The sequence below is a fragment of the Protopterus annectens genome, chromosome 7.part0 (genome assembly GCF_019279795.1).
Source record: "Protopterus annectens isolate FY-2018-M chromosome 7.part0, PAN1.0, whole genome shotgun sequence".
Classification (NCBI taxonomy): domain Eukaryota; kingdom Metazoa; phylum Chordata; order Ceratodontiformes; family Protopteridae; genus Protopterus; species Protopterus annectens.
In genome coordinates, this window is record NC_056739.1 from 1,064,982,217 (window position 1) to 1,065,003,250 (window position 21,034).

General features: G+C 43.4%; 1 protein-coding gene across 3 annotated transcripts in view; it reads left to right on the top strand.

Moving 5' to 3' along the window:
* Window positions 1-21,034, top strand: part of FBN1 (fibrillin 1) — a 4,097,759-nt gene that overhangs the window by 2,664,179 nt on the left and 1,412,546 nt on the right. For all 3 annotated transcript variants that reach the window (XM_044077620.1, XM_044077621.1, XM_044077622.1), the window contains exon 37: window positions 17,226-17,348. In XM_044077620.1, the coding sequence (XP_043933555.1) occupies window positions 17,226-17,348 (123 nt within the window). The remainder of the gene's footprint in view (window positions 1-17,225; window positions 17,349-21,034) is intronic.

The window sequence follows — 21,034 nt, forward strand, 5'->3', positions numbered from 1 at the left end:
TATATATATATAGTTCTTTCTCATTAAAAAAAAAAAAAAGTAAGGTAGCAGTAGCAGTGTTCGGTTTAGTGTAACTTTCTGTAGTTTTACATTTTTTGTGATTGTTTTAACCCCCCTTTTCAGGGTCACTGCTATTCTTTCTAGTCAGATATGCCTGAGAAACCTGAAAAAACAACAGGTTTCAAAAAGTGCACTTCTTGTGGGTATAAGATTCACAATTCTGATGCCCACAAGAAGTGCGTATATTGTCTTGGAGCAGCCCACCTGATTCACCTTGCACTATTTGCACAACATTTAATCCCGGAGTGCTCTCAGATAGGAGAAACAAACTGAGTCTGAAAGGGATTCTACCTACTGATTCTGGGGCTCAAGCCCCCTCTAAAGTTTTGCAGCCAAGCTTAGAGCCCAGAAAAAGGCCCATTCCTAGATCTCTGAGGGCTTCTTTGGAACCCACTGAGAAGTTGAAGAAACTGTTGGATCTGAAACCTTCAGATTCAAAGACTTATGGCCAACCCTTGGATCCACAGCACCCTTCGGATCTGACTGGTCCAGCTCATGCTATTAGCTCTCTGGTTCTTTCCACCTTCTGAGATCCTGAAACCACAAATCCGACCAGAACAGGTCACACTCCTGAATTTGTGCTGAAGCCAGTCTCTCCAGTCCTGTCACCTCAGTTGTGCAAGACTCTGAAGAAGCAGTCCCAGCCCCCATCCATTGTTTCGTCCAGATCTTCATGGAGTTTGACAGAGGCAGACATGGAGGGGATGATGCAGAGATTCCATAGGGTTTAGATCCAGATGGGAGTTCTGCCATCTCCATCCCCTCTCTGATCTGTGAGCATACCTGCCCAACTGGTGGTATCTCTTTCTCAAATTCAACCCCCGGTTTCAGAGTCTCAGGATCCAGGATCCATGAGAGGTTCAGCATCGGGTCTGAGGAAGCTCCCTTCCTAGACTCCGACAGTATCCCTGACCAATTCTGCTCCAATACCTTCGGATCAGAGTGGATCTTGGATCTGAGAGGTCGGTGCCAGGTCTGAGGGGTTTGGTTTGGCTTGTACCTTGTCAGATCCTTCCCTTCCCTTCGGTGCCTGGCTCCTGGAGAGTTCAGGTATGATTCTCTTTGGAGGGCTCAGATCCTGGGTTGGCCTCGGCATTCCTTCTTTGGCTGCTTTGGCTCTGAGGAAGGGGGGATAGGTTTCTCCTGGTTCATCAGCCTCCCAGGTAGTGGAAAGGGTCTTTTCTTTACATATACAGATGTCTATTCTAGTCTTGGATACTGTCCTCCGCCTCTCATCAGGTCTGAGGTCTGAACCCATCATCTCTACTCTTCAGGGTCAGCCAGCTGAGGGAAGCCTCCACACAGGTCCCCCACAGGGATTCCTCCTTCCTTCCGACACCTCTCCCGAACACCCTGTGGAAGAGGTTCCTCGGAAAAGAACATGTAAGAGGAGGCACTTAGATTCCCCTGTAGAGTCTCTCACAGAAGACACTGATTTTGACGAGGGAGAAGTACCCCCCCCCCCCGATCACCACCTGATGATGTCTCCTTTCAGAACATCTTGGAAATCCTCAAACAGAAGGGTGACTTGTCTTCCCAAAGGAACTGGACACTGTCGAGCCCATTCTCAAGCACCCGGATAAATTCTTAGTCCTTCCGGCAGTCAAATCCCATTGCAGTAAGGGAGTCCCCGTTGATGCCATAGTTGTGGCAGCAGCCACTAAGGAGTTGCTAGCTGAGCAAAGTTCCTCTGCCCATCCACAGAACAGGGAGTCCAGAGCGATGGGCAGATTTGGGAAGTGCATTTATGCCTCAGCCACATTCGTAATGAGGCCATTAAATTACCTGGCCCATTTTACTTGCTTACAGAAAGATTTGATCAAGGAGCTTTCAAACTCTGTCACTGAGACCATGTCAGTGGAGGATCTCAAGAAAGTTTCTCCTCAACTGGCTACTCTTTCTTCTGATGCCAGTTCATCAATGAGGCTGATCTTCCATACAGTGGAGGGTACCTCACAAGCAGTCGGTTCAGGCATAGCTGTTAGGAGACATGCCTGGATGAGGCTATGTAACTTTATGGACCCCTTCAAGATGTCTTTTGTTAATGCCTCCTTTGATGGCGCCTCCTGGTTCAGGCCATCAGTGAAAGACACACTCATCTACAGCAAGCAGGAAGGAAGGATCCTGTCTGCCATTGGGATCACGTTTTCTACCCCTCAACTTCTGTAGGAACCAGCAAGGTGGTAAGAAAATGTGGTTCTGTAAATCTCAGGGACCTTTTCAGGACTAGCATGGGGATACTTCTTCCAGAGGGAGAGGAGGAAGAGGTTTCAATGGCAGATGTCACCCCAGAGGCAGAGGGGATCTGCAAAACCAGAGCTTCAAAGACTCTTTCTCTGATAGGCCCTATCAGCGCTCCTGAAGCGTTGCCCAATTTTCCATCTTTGGAGGCAGTCAGGGGTCAATTTTCCATGCACCTGGACACCTGGACAAATATTACAAGAAATGCATGGGTGCTAAGAATCATATCCAGAGGTTACTACATACCTTTTCCCTTCCTCCTGCTATCCAGAGGAAGAAACTCCCAGACATTCCACCCTGTCAGTGGGAATTCACAGCTCAAAAAAGAGTCATCCAAGAGGTCCCACCCAAACAGATAGGATTCAAAACTTACTCCTGCTTCTTTTTAGTGCCAAAGAAAACAGGGGGACCTGAGACAAATTCTGGATCTAAGTAATTTAAATCTGTATGTAAAGAAGTCAAAGTTCTGAATGGATGTGATTCAGTCCATCCTGCCTGTTCTACACAAGGATGATTGGATGTACTGTATAGATCTCCAGGATGTGTACTATCATTTCAAAATAAGCAGGCTCTCCAGGAGACACCCATGCTTTCAGCTGGGAGCCAATCACTACCAATTTAGAGCAGTGCCCTTTGGACTCACCACAGCTCCCAGGGTGTTCACCAAATGCATGGCAATCATAGCAGCTCACTTAAGACTCAAAGGATTCCTGGTGTTTCCCTATCCCGATGATTGGCTCCTCACCACCACAACCAGGCATCAACTTCTACAAGACAGGGATTACTTGCTTCAGTTATCCATTCCCTAGGCATTACATTAAACCTTGCCAAATCAAAGCTGACTCCTGTACAGACTCTGGAATGTATAGGAACTCAATTGGATACTCAGTTGAATACTACAACTCAAGTGTCATTACCTTTTTATTGTATTACATTGAATAATCAGGTGTGGGACTTACTGTCTAGTCTGTCCCCTCTAGCAAAACTAGTGTTACAATCTCTTGGGTCAGTGTCAGCTGCCATTCTTTTAGTCCCTCTAACAAGATTCTTTAGGCGAATCCTTCAGTGGACACTGGCGGTTTAGTAGTCCGTTGTTTACCAGCTCTTATCATTTCCCCTAAAACTCACTCCAGTTTGCAAATATCATGTTCGCTGGTGGATCCAGTCAAATTAACTCTTTCTGGGTAGACCATTCTCTCTGCATCCTCCAATAGCCATATTGATCACAGACGCTTCCCATCTAGATTGAGGAGGACATTTCTTGGGAAAGATGGTCCAAGGCACTTGGTCCCACTTGGAGACCAAGTTGTATATCAATGTCTTAGTGATGAGAGCAGTCCTTCTGATGTTTCAAGTTTTTCAGGATGTTCTCTGTCTAGGGACTATTGCACTCGATATGGGCAACATGTCAGTAGTCTGGTACATCAACAAACAAGGAGGAACCCGTTCCTACCCATTGTGCAGAGAGGCCATGAGGGTCTGGGAATGGGCGATCTCTTCAGACCGATTTCTTATTGCAGTGCACATATTGGAGACAACCTACACACTAGCAGGAGGTCCACTCTGATTCCACATGAATGGGCCCTCAATCAAACAGTAGTGAATGTGATCTTCAGCCATTGGGGCCAGTCTTGCTGTGACCTGTTTGCCTCTCCCCTCAAGAATAAGTGCAGCAAGTACTTTGATCTGATCCCCCCTCCAGGAGAGTCACTGAAGGATGCTCTGATTCACGATCGGACCCCAGCCGCCTCTGTGCTTACCCCCTTCTTCTGCCATATCAGAAGTTTTTACAGAAAGCAAGCAGGACAAACAGCTCAGTCATCCTCAATATCCCCTTCTGGCCTCGACAGGTATGGTTCCCCTTCCTCTGGTCTCACTTGAAATATCCTCCATTGATACTGGAGTCCTTTCAGGATCTCTTATCCTTCAGGGAGTCAGCATCCCAGTCACCATGCCCTCAAACTGACAACATGGTTTCTGCACTTCCAGTGACAGCAAGAAAGTCCAGCCTTGCTTCCCCAGTTTCTGGCATTATCTTAGCCTCTTGGAAAGCCTCCACCAAGAAAGTCTACATAAGCAAATGGAAAGGATTTTCTATTTGGGTGTCCAATCAGAATATTAACCCCTTTTCAACATTTACTTCGGCCATTCTTTTTCTCACTACTCTTTTTAAGGAAGGAGCTGGTTTTTCTACCATTAAACTTCAGTTAGCAGCCATATCCAACTCATACTTCTCAACCTGTTAGAGCAAGAAATCTGGACAAAGACACAAATAAAGGGGGGACAAAGACCGAAAAATAGGGACACTTCGTAAATATTGCTCTTACAAACTTAGAAAGTGGATAGAATAACAAGTTATGCATTCACATGAATTTTCTGAAAGATATGAAGTCTGAAACTCAAATGTGTGCTTTTATTTTCTGACTTCAGTCCTCAATGATTTGCCAGAGAGCCACAATTTTATGAGAAACATACCAAAAATCTGAGTAAAAATTCTGGACATTCTATAAAAATCGGTACAGTTGAGAGGTGTGATCCAACTTCCATGCTGGAAATTAATTATTATCCCTTGCGTCTTCTAGATTATGCAAGGCCTTCATAAAGGGAATCTTACACCTTAGACCTCTGATAAAGGATCCCTCCTCTCCTTGGGATTTGATGGTGGTCCTTCAAGGTTTAACTCAGAAACCCTTTGAAGCAGCGGGCAAATGTGATATGAAATTTCTTACCTGGAAAACGATATATGTTATGTTGTCCTATCTCACCTTCATTCTTACTGGATGGGTACAGAGCCGATCCTCGCCTCGACTCGGCCAAATACACTAGATCGGAGTCTCTAACTTGGCTCATGGCTGAATAGGTATCCCATCATGCAGTGTTGTAATTCCCCAGATCTCGTTTGTTGCTTTACGAGTTCGGATGCTCTCTTCTTGGCTGTGGCTACGTTTCTTTAAAGCTTCTTATTTTTTCTTATATTGAGTTGTAATAATACTTAGTTAGCTTAGTAATTTAGATAGTTTTTCTTCTGTAGTTTATGTCTGCAATTTAATGTTGCTGCTGTGTTGTTGCTTGTTGGCCGTCGTTAGTCGCAAGGCCATTTCTCCCTTTTCCCATCAATTTTTGTAGAGGTGTAGTTAGTGATTACTGTAGAATAGCTGGTTACAGTGTGTATTCCCTTGTCTGCATATATTAGCCCATTTAAGTTAGAGAGCTAAGTACCCACTTAACATAGAGGGTTTGTCTTTTGTGTCCCTTATTGTTTCTCTACTAGGTCTGTTTAAGTTAGAGGGCCTAGTGCCCATTTAACTTCGAGGGCAGAGCTGTTCCTTTGTTTTTCCTTTTCTACAATAGATGTGCTTTGTTATTATAGTGTTTTAATAGAATATTTAACTTTTATGTGTGTTAGTTTTCTATAGAGGTGTAGCCTAGATCAGGCTTTAAAACGTTCCAGAAATGTTCTCAAAAAATGTCAATAACTGATGAGCATAATATTTGTGTTTATTGTTTGGGGGCCATTCACCTCCAAGAGACATGTACATTCTGTCATTCTTTCAGCTCCTGTGTCTTACAGGAAAGAAAGAACAAGCTAATTCTCAAACGACTCCTGAAACCTTCTTTTGATGAAGCTTTACAGAATACATCTTCAAGTAAGTCCCATTCCTCTAAAGGTGACAAGCCTATGAAAAGACCATCTCCCTCTTCTTCGGCTTATTTGGATCCTCCTCAAAAATTGGCTAAAACTTCAGATACATCGATCTCCTCAGCTCAACAGCCCTCGGAACCGAGCGAGATCATTGACTTAGACAAATCAAGTCCTTCGGCTCCATGGCCTTCTGAGCAGAAAGAGACTATTTTTTGGAGACTGTCCACTGAACTAGTACTGTTCTTTCATACCTTGAGATCTCCCATATTGGAGAGCTCTCGCTCACCAACCCTCTCTTCCAGGTCCTCTAGGAGCTTGTTGGACGATGACGTGGACAGGGTGGTGCTCAGACTTTTGAAGTGGCCGGCGCTGGCTAAATTGTTTTCGTCTCTGACCCAACCGGTTTCAGAGCCATCCAAGACTATTACATACACGACTATTCCTCCTCCGAGCCAAGCTGGATCTTCAGAGCCGGAATGCCCGTTACCACTTGCTGTAGACTCTTCGGTTCCAGGAACCCTCCAGGAGATTTTGGAACTGATCCCTGCTCCGACACTCTCGGTGCCATCCGGGGTGTCCAGGAGCAGAAGTTCTCTGGGGGGGGACACTCGGACCCAAGTTTCTTCGGTTCCGAGATTACCTCTTGGAGCTTTGGCTCGCCTAAGCTCGGCTCCTACATCAGCCTCGGAGCTGATCTCTGTTGAGCCGGGGATTCTCTCTGTTTCCTCTGAACCAAAGGTGTCCTCGGAGCCTGTGGGGTTTGCCTTCCAGCTGATGAGGAGTGTGCTGTCCCCACCTACAGCTCTACACAAGGATACTGGTATTCTTCCCTCCAAGGCACCAGCTTGTCTTGGCACCACCCCATCCACAGGACAACAGAGATTCAGAGCCTCAGGGTGCCCCATTGGGCGAATCCCACTGTTCCGAGACCTCCCCAGAATACTCTTCTGAGGAGGCTCCTCGAAAGAGAACATGTCAGAGGAAGCATATAGACTCCCCTGATGAGTCCATCACCTCTGACACTAACCTTGAGGAGTCAGAAGGGTCCCCACAGTCATCCTCTGAAGATATCTCCTTTGCAGATATCTTAGAAATCCTGAATCAGAGAGGCTGCTGGAAGAACATTCACCCTTCTGATGAGGACTCAGTGTACCTGAAGGCTTTTGGATCTCAACCTTCAGCCTTCTGGGTGTCTCCGCTTTTTGACGAGCTATTGGAATTGGTTAGTTGAAAGGTATGGGAAGTCACCAGACACTATGGAACCAGTCCCTCAGAGGTGAAATAAGTTCTTATCAGCTCCTTCTGAAAATGATTTTCTCATGAAAGTTGTTCCTGTAGATGCTATGGTGGTGGCAGCAGCCACCAAGAAGGAACTTTCTGAAACATCCTCATCTGTCCATCCACTGAACAAGGACTCCCGGATGATGGACAGATACGGGAAGTGTATTTTTGCATCAGCAACTTTTACCCTTAGATCGCTGAACTACCTTACACACTTTATGAGACTATGAAGAGATCTCCTGAAGGAGTTAGGAGATACTCTTCAAGGTTCATTGGCTGCGGGGGGTCTCAGAAAAGGTGACCTCTCAGCTATCACGCATAAATTCCATCGTAAACTCCTCCATGAGATTGATATCCTGTGCAGTGGATGGAGCGAGCAGAGCAGCAGGTTCAGGAGTTTTCCTGAGGAGACTCTCCTGGATGCGCTTGTGTAACTTTGCGGAGCCTTTCAAGTCTACCTTTATCAACGCTCCTTTTGATGGTTTGGATCTAAAGTCAAGGATACACTCACCAGATGCGAGCAGGAAGAAAAAATTCTCTCTGCTCTTAGAGTACGTTTTTCCGTACCTTTGAGACCTTACTGTAAAGGTCAGAAGAGTGGAAAAATGTGGTTCAAAAGATCCCAGGGAGTTTTTCAGGATGCACAAGGTGAACCCTTCCCCAGGGGCAGAGTGGGAAGCAATAATGGTAGACATCGTCCTAAAGGCAGAGGGGATCCACAAAACCAGAGTGACCCTGATTCCTTTTGCGGCCGACCCTACCAACGCTCCTGAAAGGAGGCCCATCTGCTCAACTCTGGAGGCAGTCGAAGGGCGGTTAACTTTGTACCCAGAAGCCTGGCGAAGTATCACAAGAGACAAGTGGGTACAAAGTATAATTTCTAGAGGGTATTCCATTCCCTTTTGCCATCCTGTCCCACAGATTAGAACAATCCCAGATGTTCCATCCAGTCAAAGGGAACAAGCAACTGTAGAAATTCAAAAGTTGCTAGGGAAAAGAGTCATCCAAAAAGTCCCCGCAGACCAAATCGGATTCGGAATTTTCTCAAGATTCTTTTTAGTGCCAAAAAGAACAGGGGACTGGAGAGCCATATTGGAGTCAGTCATTATCAGTTTCGAGCTCTGCCCTTTGGTCTCACTACAGCCCCCAGAGTGTTCACCAAATGCATGGCAGTAGTCACGGCTCACTTGAGATGGCTAGGATTCCAGGTGTTTCTGTATCTAGACGACTGGCTGCTAACTGCCACCACCACACATTTACTTCAGCAGGCGAGAGACACCACACTTCAAACCTGTTCTCAGTTAGGGATAACAGTGAATTTACAAAAACCTGCCTTGTTGCCCTGTCAACATATTAAATTCATAGGCTCAGATCTCGACACCATTTCCATTATGGCACGTCTGCCTCCCGACAGTGTTTCTGTTATGAGACAACAAATAGCCAACATTCTGCTCAGAAACAAGGTGAAAACAAAAACAATTTTGAAAGTCCAAGGAACCATGGCTTCAACGACCACCCTAGTTCATCTAACCAGGACGCATATGAGAATTCTTTAATGGCTCCTCTTTGCTCAGTGGCCATTACAAGAACTTCCCATGTCTCACCAAATCAGAATTATCGAGTCATGCAAAAGAGATCTTCTATGGTGTCTTCGGTCTGACCACATGACCATCAGGTGACCTTTTATGCCACAACAACCTGTAGCTATGGTGACCACAAATGCCTCCCAGATAGGGTGGGGGGCATTATCTGGGAAGAACAGTCCAAGGCACATGGCAAGAACACGAGGCCTGTTTGCACATCAGTGTTCTAGAGATGAGAGCAGTGAGTTTAGCATTGCAAGCACTCCAGGACTCTCTTCCACTAGGAACGATTGCGATCCAGTCAAACAACATGTCAGTAGTCTAGTACATAAACAAACAAGGAGGAAGCAGATCATACCCCCTTTGTTGAGAAGCACTGAGAGTATGGCAATAGGCAGTCTCTTCCCAGTGTTTTCTGGTAGCATTGCATATCCCAGGAAAATCCAACATGATAGCGGACAAACTCAGCAGGGCGATATTAATGCCTCACAAGTGGTCTCTAAAACAAAACATAGCGAAGGAGATTTTCCGAAAATGGGGCCAGCCTTGCTGTGATGTATTTGCCACTCCCATGAATACCAAATGCAGCAGCTGCTTTGCCTTAACCCCACCCTCCCCGTGGGAGACACCGAGAGACACACTTGTTCATGATTGGCCCTTGGGACTACTGTATGCCTCTCCCCCCTTTCCCCTGATATCCAAAGTCATTCAGAAAGCAAAATCCTTGGGAAGCAGGCTGATCCTCATTGCTCCATTTTGGCCTCATCAGATTTGGTTCCCTTTTCTTTGGCCTCACCTACAGGAGAAACCATGTGTCCTGGACCCAATTCCAGACCTTCTGACCCATATGTCAGGAACACTTCATCCTGCTCTTCAAACCCTCAATTGACAGCATAGCTGCTCTACTTCCAAACTTAGTCAGGCTTCAAGACTTCACACCAGCAGTAAAACACATTTTGGTATCTTCTCACAAGGCTTCTACCAGGAAGTTATAATGTTAAGTTATCTATCTCGCCTTCATTCTTGCTGGTTGGGTTTGGAGCCAATCCTTGGATCCAACTCGGCCATCTTCAAAAGCTCGAGAGCTGCTTACTGGCTTGAGGCCACCCCCAATCCCATGATGCCTGGCGCTAGATACCCAGATCTCGTTTGCCGCTTCTGCTGCGAGGTTGTTCAGGTGGCTCAGGTCGTATAAAACTTATTATTACTCGTTTTTTTCTGTCATAAAACTGTTAGTTTAGTGTAGAATTCCTTTTTAGATAGAACTATTGTACTTTAGTGTTTTTCTTATCTGAATTCCCTTTTCTATCTCAGAAACTCGTTTTAATTAGAGAGTTTCCCCTCCCCCTTTTTCTAGCCCTTTCCTTACCTCAAAAGGTTTCTGTTTAAGTTAGAAGACAACCTTTTCTGTCTTTCTCTTTTTAAAAATAAATAAATAAATATTGTTTATAGTAACTGTTAGCTAGTTTAGTTATACTTAGCTATGGTCTTGGTAGTAGTAGTTATTCATTATAGCTTTAACTTTCTGTGTGTCTGTGTTTTTCTTGGTTTACTTTCAGGATGTCCAAGGATCCCAAGCCATCCAGATTCAAGAAGTGACTCATGCTGTCAGAAGATGTCTCTGACAGATGGGCACACTTCTTGTGTTTATTGTGTGGGTGCCGTGCACCTGCAGGACTCTTGCTCTATTTGCCACGCATTTAGTCCAAGAGTCCTGCAGGAGCACAAAAATAAGTTGATCCTGAGGGGTTTACTTAAGCCTCAAAATTCAACAGCTGTGGCTCAGCCTGTGAAATCTTCTAGGACACCTAAACCTTCAGCTCCCAGTTCGGAGCCGTCGCTGGGTGAAACTGTACCATCTGTCTCGGTTCCGGCTGGAACCGATGTTCCTCCCTCCCAGTCGGCTCCGACACGTTCCTGTCTGGAGGCAGTCGGGGGAAGATTATCACTGTACCCAAAAGCCTGGCAAGATATAACTCGAGACAAGTGGGTACAGTCCCTTATATCTGGAGGCTACAAAATTCCTTTTCTGCGCCCTCCCTTACTGTCAAACAAGTCCCTTCCAGATGTTCCACCCAGTCTAAGGGATCAAGCAGTCCAAGAAATTTCAGAACTGCTAAGAAAGAGAGTCATCTCGGAAGTCCCAGCAGACCAGCTAGGATCCGGAACTTACTCAAGGTTCTTTTTGGTACCAAAAAAGACAGGGAACTGGAGACCTATTCTGGATCTCAGCAGACTAAAGAAGTCTGTTCGAAGAATCAAGTTTTGGATGGTCATGCTACAGTCCATTCTACCCTTTTTGGGTCAGGACAATTGGATGTGCTCTATAGATCTTCAGGATGCGTATTACCACATCAAAATGGACAAGCGCTCCAGAAGATTCCTCCGCTTCCGGCTGGGAGCCAGTCATTATCAGTTCAGAGCTCTGCCCTTTGGTCTCACCACAGCCCCCAGGGTGTTCACCAAATGTATGGCAGTAGTTACCGCTCATCTCAGACGGTTAGGATTCCAGGTGTTTCCATATCTAGACAACTGGCTCCACACTGCTTCCACCAGGCATCAACTTCTGCTAGCCAGAGACTACACTATCCAGACTTGCTCCAGGCTAGGTATCACAATAAATTTCGAAAAATCTGCATTGTCACCCTGTCAGTCTATCACCTTGATAGGCGCAAATTTAAATACAAAAGACATGTTGGCGAGCCTTCCACCAGACAGAATACAAGTGATTCGCCAACATGTGCAGGTCTTATTAGCATGCAGAAGAATTCAAGCCAGGCTCCAATCTCTAGGTCTCATGGCAACAGCGATCGTACTCGTTCCTCTAGCTCGTTTTCACATGAGAATTCTCCAGTGGCTTCTTTTCACACAATGGTCCTTCCAGCAGCTTCCTATGTCTCACATGATTATGATCACAGAAGCATGCAAAAAGCACCTTGCATGGTGGATGGTCTCCACATCAGTGCCTCAAGGCAGACCTTTTGTTCCACCACCTCCAGTTGCTACGGTAACCACGGATGCCTCCCTGATTGGGTGGGGGGGCATTATCAGGGCAGGACAGTCCAAGGCATCTGGGAACCTCACAAGTACCATCTGCATATAAACGTCTTGGAGATGAGGGCCGTGCTTCTAGCGTTGCCATCTCTTCAGGATTCTCTTCCTACCGGGACCATTGCAATTCAAACGGACAATATGTTGGTAGTATGGTACTTCAATAAGCAGGGCAGAACCAGGTCCTACCCCCTTTGTCGAGAAGCACTCGGGCTCTGGCAATGGGTGATCTCTTCCCAACGGTTTCTGATCGCAACGCACATCCCTGGGAGGTCCAACGTCATAGCAGACAGGCTCAGCAGAGCAATTCTCATGCCGCACGAGTGGTCTCTGAATCAGGTAGTTGCGGACCAAATCTTCCGCAAATGGGGTCAACCTTGCTGCGACCTCTTTGCCACTCCCTTCAACAGCAAGTGCAGCAATTTCTTCTCTCTCCTTCCAATTCCCGGACATTTCCCCAGAGACGCTCTAGTCCACGATTGGCCTCAGGGACTTCTTTATGCATTCCCTCCGTTTCCCCTAATTCCCAAGCTAATACAGAAAGCTACCGCATTGGGTTGCAGAATGATCCTCATTGCTCCTTACTGGCCTTGACAGATATGGTTCCCGTTCCTGCATCATCATCTTCTTGAGCAGCCTTGGACTCTGGACCTAGTTCCAGACCTCCTGATCCATCAGTCGGGCGGGCTGCATCAATCCCTGCAATCTCTCCAGCTCACTGCTTGGTTGCTCCACTTCCGACATTAGCCAGGCTTCCTGAGATCTCCCCCTCTTTGTGCGAAATTATCTTATCATCGCACAAGTCTACGACTAGAAAAACTTACGCTAGTAAGTGGAAATGTTTTTCTTCCTGGGCAGAGGCCAAGAGTATAGACCCTTTTTCAGCCCCTGTACACCATATTTTGGAATTTCTTGCGGAATTCTTTCATGCTGGTTCTGCTTCCGCTACAATTAGAGTTCAGTTAGCTGCAATTTCAAATTTTCACATTGGCCTGCCGGAAAATAATATCATGTCCCATAAGCTATGTAAAGCCTTTCTCAAAGGGACCACTCTGCTCAGGCCCCCAGTGAGAGATTCTCCTCCTCCGTGGGATCTAAATTTGATTTTAGCTTTTCTAATTTTGCCCCCCTTCGAACCTGCAGCATCCTGTTCCTTGAAGTTTTTATCTTGGAAAACCCTCTTTCTGGTAGCTATTACTTCAGCCAGAAGAGTTTTGGAACTTAAGGGTCTTTGTACCCATCCTCCGTACCTAGTGTTCCACAATGACAGGGTTACTCTCAGGACTAACCCTTCCTTCCTTCCTAAGGTTTCTTCAGAAAATAACTTGAATCAGTCCATAGACCTTCCTGTGTTTTTTCCCAACCACTCCAACAGGGCAGAATATAAATTGCATCAATTAGATGTTCATAGGCAACTACGCTTTTATTTGCACTGAACTAAGGACATCAGGAAGTCGGATCAACTGTTTCTCTCTTATGCTCAGAGTAAACAAGGCCTTCCAGTCTCAAAAGTAGCCTTATCCAGGTGGTTGATTACTATCATCACATTCATCTATCAACTGAGGAATAAAGAGTTGACTGTCAAACCAAAAGGTCATTCCACCAGAGCTTTAGCCACTTCTGTGGCCTTTCATGCTAGGTTGCCCATGGAATCTATTTGTGCAGCTGCTACGTGGGCCAACCCACATACTTTCATTTCACATTATAAAGTGGATGTGGTCTCCAGGAGCAGAGCTGATTTTGATTCCACGGTTCTGAAGAGTTTGTTCCGATGAGCCACCCAGGATTTTAGGTGCTAGGGACGCTGTCCCAACTAGCAAGAATGAAGGCAAGATAGACAACTTAACATAAAGAAGTTATGTACCTACCATAACGTTCCATGTTAGTTGTCTTCTTCTCGCCTTCTTTCTTGTGTCCCACCCTCCATCCCCCTATCCAAGTGGATCGAGAAGAGTTCCTTATGGTTTTTTACTGGCTGAGTCTTCTCTGGCTGTTCCTGTCTGCCTAGTAGCCTCACTGGTAGGTTTTATATATTATAGGATGGGATTCCTTCCTTCATATTTTGGCAGTTAGACTTATCAAACGAGATCTGGGTATCTAGCGCCAGGCATCATGGGATAGGGGGTGGCCTATAAACAGACAGGGGGTAGCCAGTAAGCAGCTCTCGAGCTTTTGAAGATGGCTGAGTCGGAGCCGAGGATCGGCTCCGAACCCAGCCAACAAGAAAGAAGGCGAGAAGAAGACAACTAGCATGGAACGTTATGGTAGGTATATAACTTCTTTTTCTAGTAAATGGAAGAGGTTCTCCTACTGGGCAAAAGCAAGAAACATTTATCCTTTTTCTGCCCCAGTTAGTTCAATTTTAGAATTTCTTGCAGAACTTTTCCAGCAAGGCTCCGCCGCAGCTACAATTAGAGTCCAACTAGCTGCAATTTCTAATTTCCACATTGGTGAATATACTCCTAACCTGATGTCACACAAATTGTGTAAAGCATTTTTAAAAGGCACTTGTTTATTGAGACCTCCCATAAAAGAACGTCTCTCACCAAGGGATGTGAATTTTGTCCTGACTCACCTGAAATTACCTCCCTTCGAGCCTTCATCATCATGTGATCTCAAATTCCTCTCTTGGAAAACTATTCTCCTAGTAGCCATTACATCTGCAAGAAGAGTCTTGGAGTTGCAAGCTCTATCATTCAAGTCGCCATATTTGATTTTCCATAAATGATGAGAATCTCTGCGAACTAAATCATCCTTTGTGCCAAAAGTTTGTTCCCAAGCCAATATGAATTAATCAAGTTAGCTCCCAGTGTTTTTTCCCAGTCATAGCAATAAGGCAAAGTACAAACTTCACCAATTGGATGTGCATAGACAACTTAGGTTTTATTTGCATAGAACTAAACATTTCAGGAAAACGGATCAATTGTTCATCTCCTTTTCAGAAGCAAAAAAGGGCATGCCCTTTCAAAAGTTACACTTTCAGACTGGCTCTCAAATTGCATTACCTTTATATACGCCTCAAATAACAGGAATTTACCATTCAAAGTTAGAGTCCACGCGACTAGAGCATTAGCAACATCCTCTGCTTACCTAGCCAGATTATCAATGGACAGTATTTGTGCCGCTGCTATGTGGGCAAGACCCCATACTTTTATTACTCATTACAAAGTTGATTTGGACTTCAGGGACAGGGCTTCCTTTGGTTTCACTGTGCTCAAAGGTGTACTCCTGTGCGCCACCCAGGAAAATGGTGCTACGGATGCTGTCCCATCCAGTAAGAATGAAGGCGAGATAGGACAACATAACATAAAGAAGTTATGTGCTCACCATAATGTTCCATGTTTGTTGTCCATCTCGCCCTTCATTCTTACTACCCCCCCTTCCCCCAACCAAGGGCTCCTAGAGGACCTAGATGAGAAATCTTTCTTTTTTAGTGAAGGAGCTCCTCTGAATTTCCTTGTTATTTCTAAACCTGATGTTGCATGATTAATATAGACACATTATTATGACTGGCAGCAAACAAGGTCTGGGGAATTACACCACTGAAAGATGAGATACCTATTCACCGACGAGCCAATTTAGAGACTTCGAGCTACAGTATTCGGCCAAGTCCGGCTCCGAACCCATCCAGTAAGAATGAAGGGTGAGATGCACAACAAACATTGAACGTTATGGTGAGTACATAACTTCTTTTTTTGTTAGCTACCACTTCAGCAAAAAGAATTTCTGAGCTCCAGACCTTATCGATTAGGCCTCCTTACATTATTTTCCATAAAGATAGGGTGTGTCTTCCAACCAACTCTTCCTTTCTGCCTAACATCGCTACAGAGACTAACATTTAACCAGTTTTTACATTTTATCTTCGCAGAACAAAACAGTACAGGAAGTCTGACCATCTTTTTGTGTCTTTTTCCCCAAATTGCTTGGGTCAAACAGTTTCCAAAATTACTCTAGCCAAATGGATCACCGATTGCATTTTGCTGATTTATTCTCAAAAAGGTCTAGAGCTGCCACGTCCTCCCAAAGCTCACTGCACTAAATCTATGGCTATTTCATCTGCCTTTTCCCTCTAGAACTTCCATTGATGATATTTGTGTAGCAGCCACATGGTCAAAGACTCATACCTTTGTTACACATTACAAATTAGACATTGTCTCGAGAAGCAGAGCTTCCTTTGGGTTGACAGTGCTCTGGCATATCCTTCCTTAAGGGTCTCCTGAGCATTACACAGCTGGGGACTGTGACCCATTCGTGAGGAAGAATGAAAAGGACATCAGGTTTTGAAGTTATGTACTTACCATAACATGGGATCTGTGTTGTCCATTTTCATTTTTCCTCTCCTTCCCACCTAGCCATCCTCTGGCCCTGCCACTTCTAGAAAGATCTTGGATGATATAGGAATCTTCATGTTCCTGGTTTGAGCCTCCATCTTTCCTTGTGTCTTTTCTACCTCTATAATGCTGTAGGGGTAAGGCAGCAAACTCGATCTGAGGAGTTGGGGATGGAATGGGGCATTGTGGGTAGAGGGAGGAGCTTGGGTTTCAGATCCAAAGTCTGGTAGATCCGGCCAAGTTGGATATGAGGGTTGGTTCCTAGACCCATTCGTGAGGAAGAATGAAAATAGACAACACAGATGCCAACTTATGGTAAGTACATAACTCCTAATTATCACCAGTGAAACACTCCAGACCTTTCTTTTTGAGCTGCATGGCAGTGCTCAGTGCAGTAGAGTGATAGCTGGGACATCTCACAGCAGTACAACCTACAGGTGATTTTAAGTCCCAGAATTATCTGAGGAGGCTTAGCAGTCTCTCAGGAGAGTGGGGAAACAACACTGGCTGCTGGATCAAAGATAGCAAGAATGGTTTGCCTATGTCACAAGTGATAATTTAATAAAGCTGTTAAATAAAGATGGCAAGAATGAATCCAGTGTATAAAGAAAATAGTACAATTAATAAAATTGATTATTCCATGCATTTGTGATGCACGAATAGTAAAACTCTTTAGATAAATGCAACAAAAGCTATCATTTTCTCTTTGAAATTCAGAGGGCACCTTTACAGATTTTGTATACTTTCTGCTAATGATAAAAGAATATGTATACTCTGTGTCTGACTTAGAAAATTATGAAATGGAACTCTAAAAAAAATAAATAAATAAGTCACTCTGCTTAATAAAGTTGTTTAATAAATGCACTTTTGAAGTTGAATGTCAAAATATATTTCAGGGATCTGTATTTTTATAAAGTCAGTAATTTAATTTGTAAAATTAGATGTTATTTCTGCAACATTTAAATTAGTGTTTTTATACTAGCATCTGTTTGTTGTCATTCTGAAGATGGTTTTACTATCTGCCATTTCTTACAGATATTGATGAGTGTGCAAGTCCTACAATCTGCATCAGTGGAACATGTGTTAACACCCCTGGCAGTTATGTCTGTAACTGTCCTCCTGATTTTGAGTTGAATCCCACTCATGTAGGCTGTATAGGTGAGGCTTGTATTTTTTCTTGCTTTCATAATATTCCTCAGCACTGCAAACATATTTGTCATCATGTATGTTAATATCCAGCTGTAATATATTATTGCTGCTATTACTATTATTACTGTGTAATCTGTTACTTACCTGATTTTTCTGAATTTTAATATATCCTTCTCAGCATATTTCACAGTCAAAAAACAGGTGTGGCACACATCCCAGACCTCCGTGCTTTCATTTTTATGCAAATATAACCTCCTTTAATCACCCATGCCCGTGTTCCTGTCTCATACTATCCTACTAATGGATCTGTATCAGCTTCTATTTATTTTAGCTTGTCAGGCAATGCTACATTATCTGCTGAGCTACAGTGGTGATTTTGTGTGTGTCCTGATTCTTTTTGACTATATGTTACCAGTCTTCGTATTAGGATGATTTTTCTTTAGCCTCCTTCTAATTTTGATTTAAAAAAAGTTACATAAAAAGAATTCCCCCTGCACGAAAGGCAATTGCACGGCTCCAGTAATATGAAATCCAAAAGCCAAAAGATTTTAGCACAAGATGTAATGTCATTTTGTAGACTTGTAAACCTTAAATTGCATTTTGAAGATTCTACTGACCGTGGTGTAGATAATGAATTAATTTATCATAAATCTAGGTATATGCCTCCTATGAATCCCATGGTACAGCAATTTCAAAGTAGTGTTCTCAAAGATCTACACTATCACAAGGGGGGATTTAATTACAAATGAAACAATCTCTCAAAGATCGAAAGAGATGCACTATTTGAACTACAAAACAACAAAGACATTGTGATTCTTACTGCTGATAAAGGTGGGGCTGTAGTAGTAATGAATTGGCTTCAATACAATGCGGAAGCAAAAAGACAACTTCAGGACAGGCGGTATTATCTTGAGATGCCCCTGGACCCCACCTTTAAGTTTAAAAAACAGATAGATGAATTTATATTATTAGCCAAGGATGAAAGTATTATCAGTGACAAAGTCAGGCAACAGCTTACCATCAAGGATCCCATGAGCCAGTATATATATTTTTTGCCGAAAATACACAAGGATCCTTTTAAACCACCTGGGAGACCAGTTGCGCCTGGGAGAGGCTCTATTACTGAGCCATTGTCATTATTTCTTACCAAACACCTGAAACCTTTATTGAAGTGGGTCAGGTCACGCATACAAGATACCACTGAATTTCTGAAAATCATCTCAGACACCCAACTCGAACCTGAATGGTTGATGTGTACTCTAGACGTTAGTGCCCTTTATACTAACATCCCTCATGCTGCTGGTCTAGAGGCCCTTGAATACTTGTTAAATAAATCACAATTGTATCAGCCAGGATTCAGTACTTTTCTGTTAGGCCTGACAGAGCATGTTCTAACTAATAATGTCTTTTTCTATCAGGACACCTGCTATTGGCAAATTAAGGGTACGGCTATGGGGGCATCCTTTGCCCCCATTTATGCTGACCTTTTTATGGCCTTCTTTGAGGAACAGCTTATTTACAATGCATAATAATTTATACCTGACAGGGATGGACATATGGAGATGGTATTTGGATGATTGCTGGATGGTATGGAGGGCGGATGTGGAATATTTGTTTGAATTCATTGAATACTTAAATGAAAACAAATGGGGTTTACACTTCACGGTTAGCTTTGACTCAAACATAATCACTTTTCTTGATGTTTCTATCTCTAGGAAAGCAGATCACACTTTATGTACTGAAGTATCCCCAATACAACACCCTCCTCCATGCATCCAGCTTCCATCCATCTCATATAACAAGAAATATCCCCAACTCCCAGTACATCAGAATGAGACACATTTGTTCTAGGGATTCCACTTTTCAGGAATACAGAGGACATGTTCTACATGCCAGCAATTGGGCCAATACACTAAAAAGAGAAGACCTTTTGGAATATAAACAACATGAGCAACACAGGCTGTAACCTATCAGGATAGTCACTACTTATGGTAGGAATTCCAATTTGTTAATTAATAGTGTACAAAGACACTGGAATATTCTACAGAGTGATCACAACCTATCTAATGTTCTATCAGACAGATATTATTTTTCATTCCGTAATGTTTAACCATTATAAACATTCACATTCCAAAACATCCTTTCAAGAAGTACAAACCACACTCACAGGTGAGGTACTCATGGGATGTTATCCATGTGGTCATTGCACTCATTGCAGTAAAGTTTTTAAGTCCAAACAATTTACAAGTAAGAACTGCGGCACAGTTTATGACATTAATTTTTTTGCCAATTGTAGCAGTGAATGGCTGATCTATTTAGCTACATGCAGCTGTGGTGCCTTCTATGTAGGCCAAACTTCACGGCCACTTAGATTAAGAATTTCTGAACACACTAGTGACTTGAGAAACAAAAAAACAAGTAGTGCTTTATTTAAACATTCCACCAAACATTTATCTGCCAAGTTCAGTTTTATGGTCATTGACATTATAAAAGGTAATAAATCTAACAAAGCAGGATGGCATTCCATTCTGGATACTAAAGAAAAGAAGTGGATTGTCAAACTGGGAGGTTTACTCCCACCTGGATTAAATAAACAATTTTGATTATCCAATCACATGTTTGACTTAATTAAAGAACATCTATAAAAGGATTATTTTCAATTATTTTAGTTACACTGAAGAAGGCTGTGGTGTATACCAGCCGAAACCGGTTTGTTTTTTCATTGAATAAATATAATTTCAGTCTCAGAGTTTGCTGGCTCATCTTTTGACTTTTTAAAAAAAGTTGTCACTGCTAATGCAGTCCATAAATATTCTGTGTATTTCACATTTAAATGCCAATCCAACAATATTTTATATAAAGGTGTTTAAGTAATGGAAAATGCACGGACTCTGAAAACAAATTACCTAGACTTCTGTGGTTCCTCTACCCCTTTCTTCCATTTACCAAACAAGCCAATTAGTCAATCAGAAGTAGTCAGCTTCTCATCTCCTTCTAAAATAGACAGTCTGTTTTTTTTTTGTTTGTTTATTTTTGCTCAGTTGTTTGTTTTATTTATTTATTTTTACAAGGGGAACAAGCCAGCCTTCATATTCCTATAAGGGACACTTCATTTGTCAAACATACTATTAAAATCTGTACAGTATCTCTATGGTCATGCAGTTGTTGGGAGGAGAAAAACGCCCACGAGGGCCAGTGCTGTTAAAACAATGGGACATACTGTCAGGGAATCAAAAACAATGATGTGGTAATTTGATAAACTGACATTCATTGAGTTATATTGTGTTGACATGCAGGAATGCCATGTTTTACATATGTTAAGTGGATGAAGAGCTTAGGCACTTCCACAGAAAGTTAAATCTAATAAAGACTGCCCACACCATAAACCACTAGTTACTTAAATCAGCTGAAAGCAGTGGTCAGAGAAGGTTCTAAGGTCAACAGACACAAGGCTTAAGACCTGAAAGTTGACTGTAGAGAATGCACAACAGTTCAAGGGATTACTCAGGGCTCTTGTACCACAAGAAGAAGAGGAAATAGGTGGAAGTGAAGAAGAATGACAGTGCCTCAAAACAGCATGTGTGAGGACTACAGAACAGATATGCTGCCGAGCCAGGTATGGAAGTTAGGTACATAAGGAAAGTTGGTGACGGAATGCAGAAATCCAGGAAGTCATCAAAAGAAAGAAGGAGTGC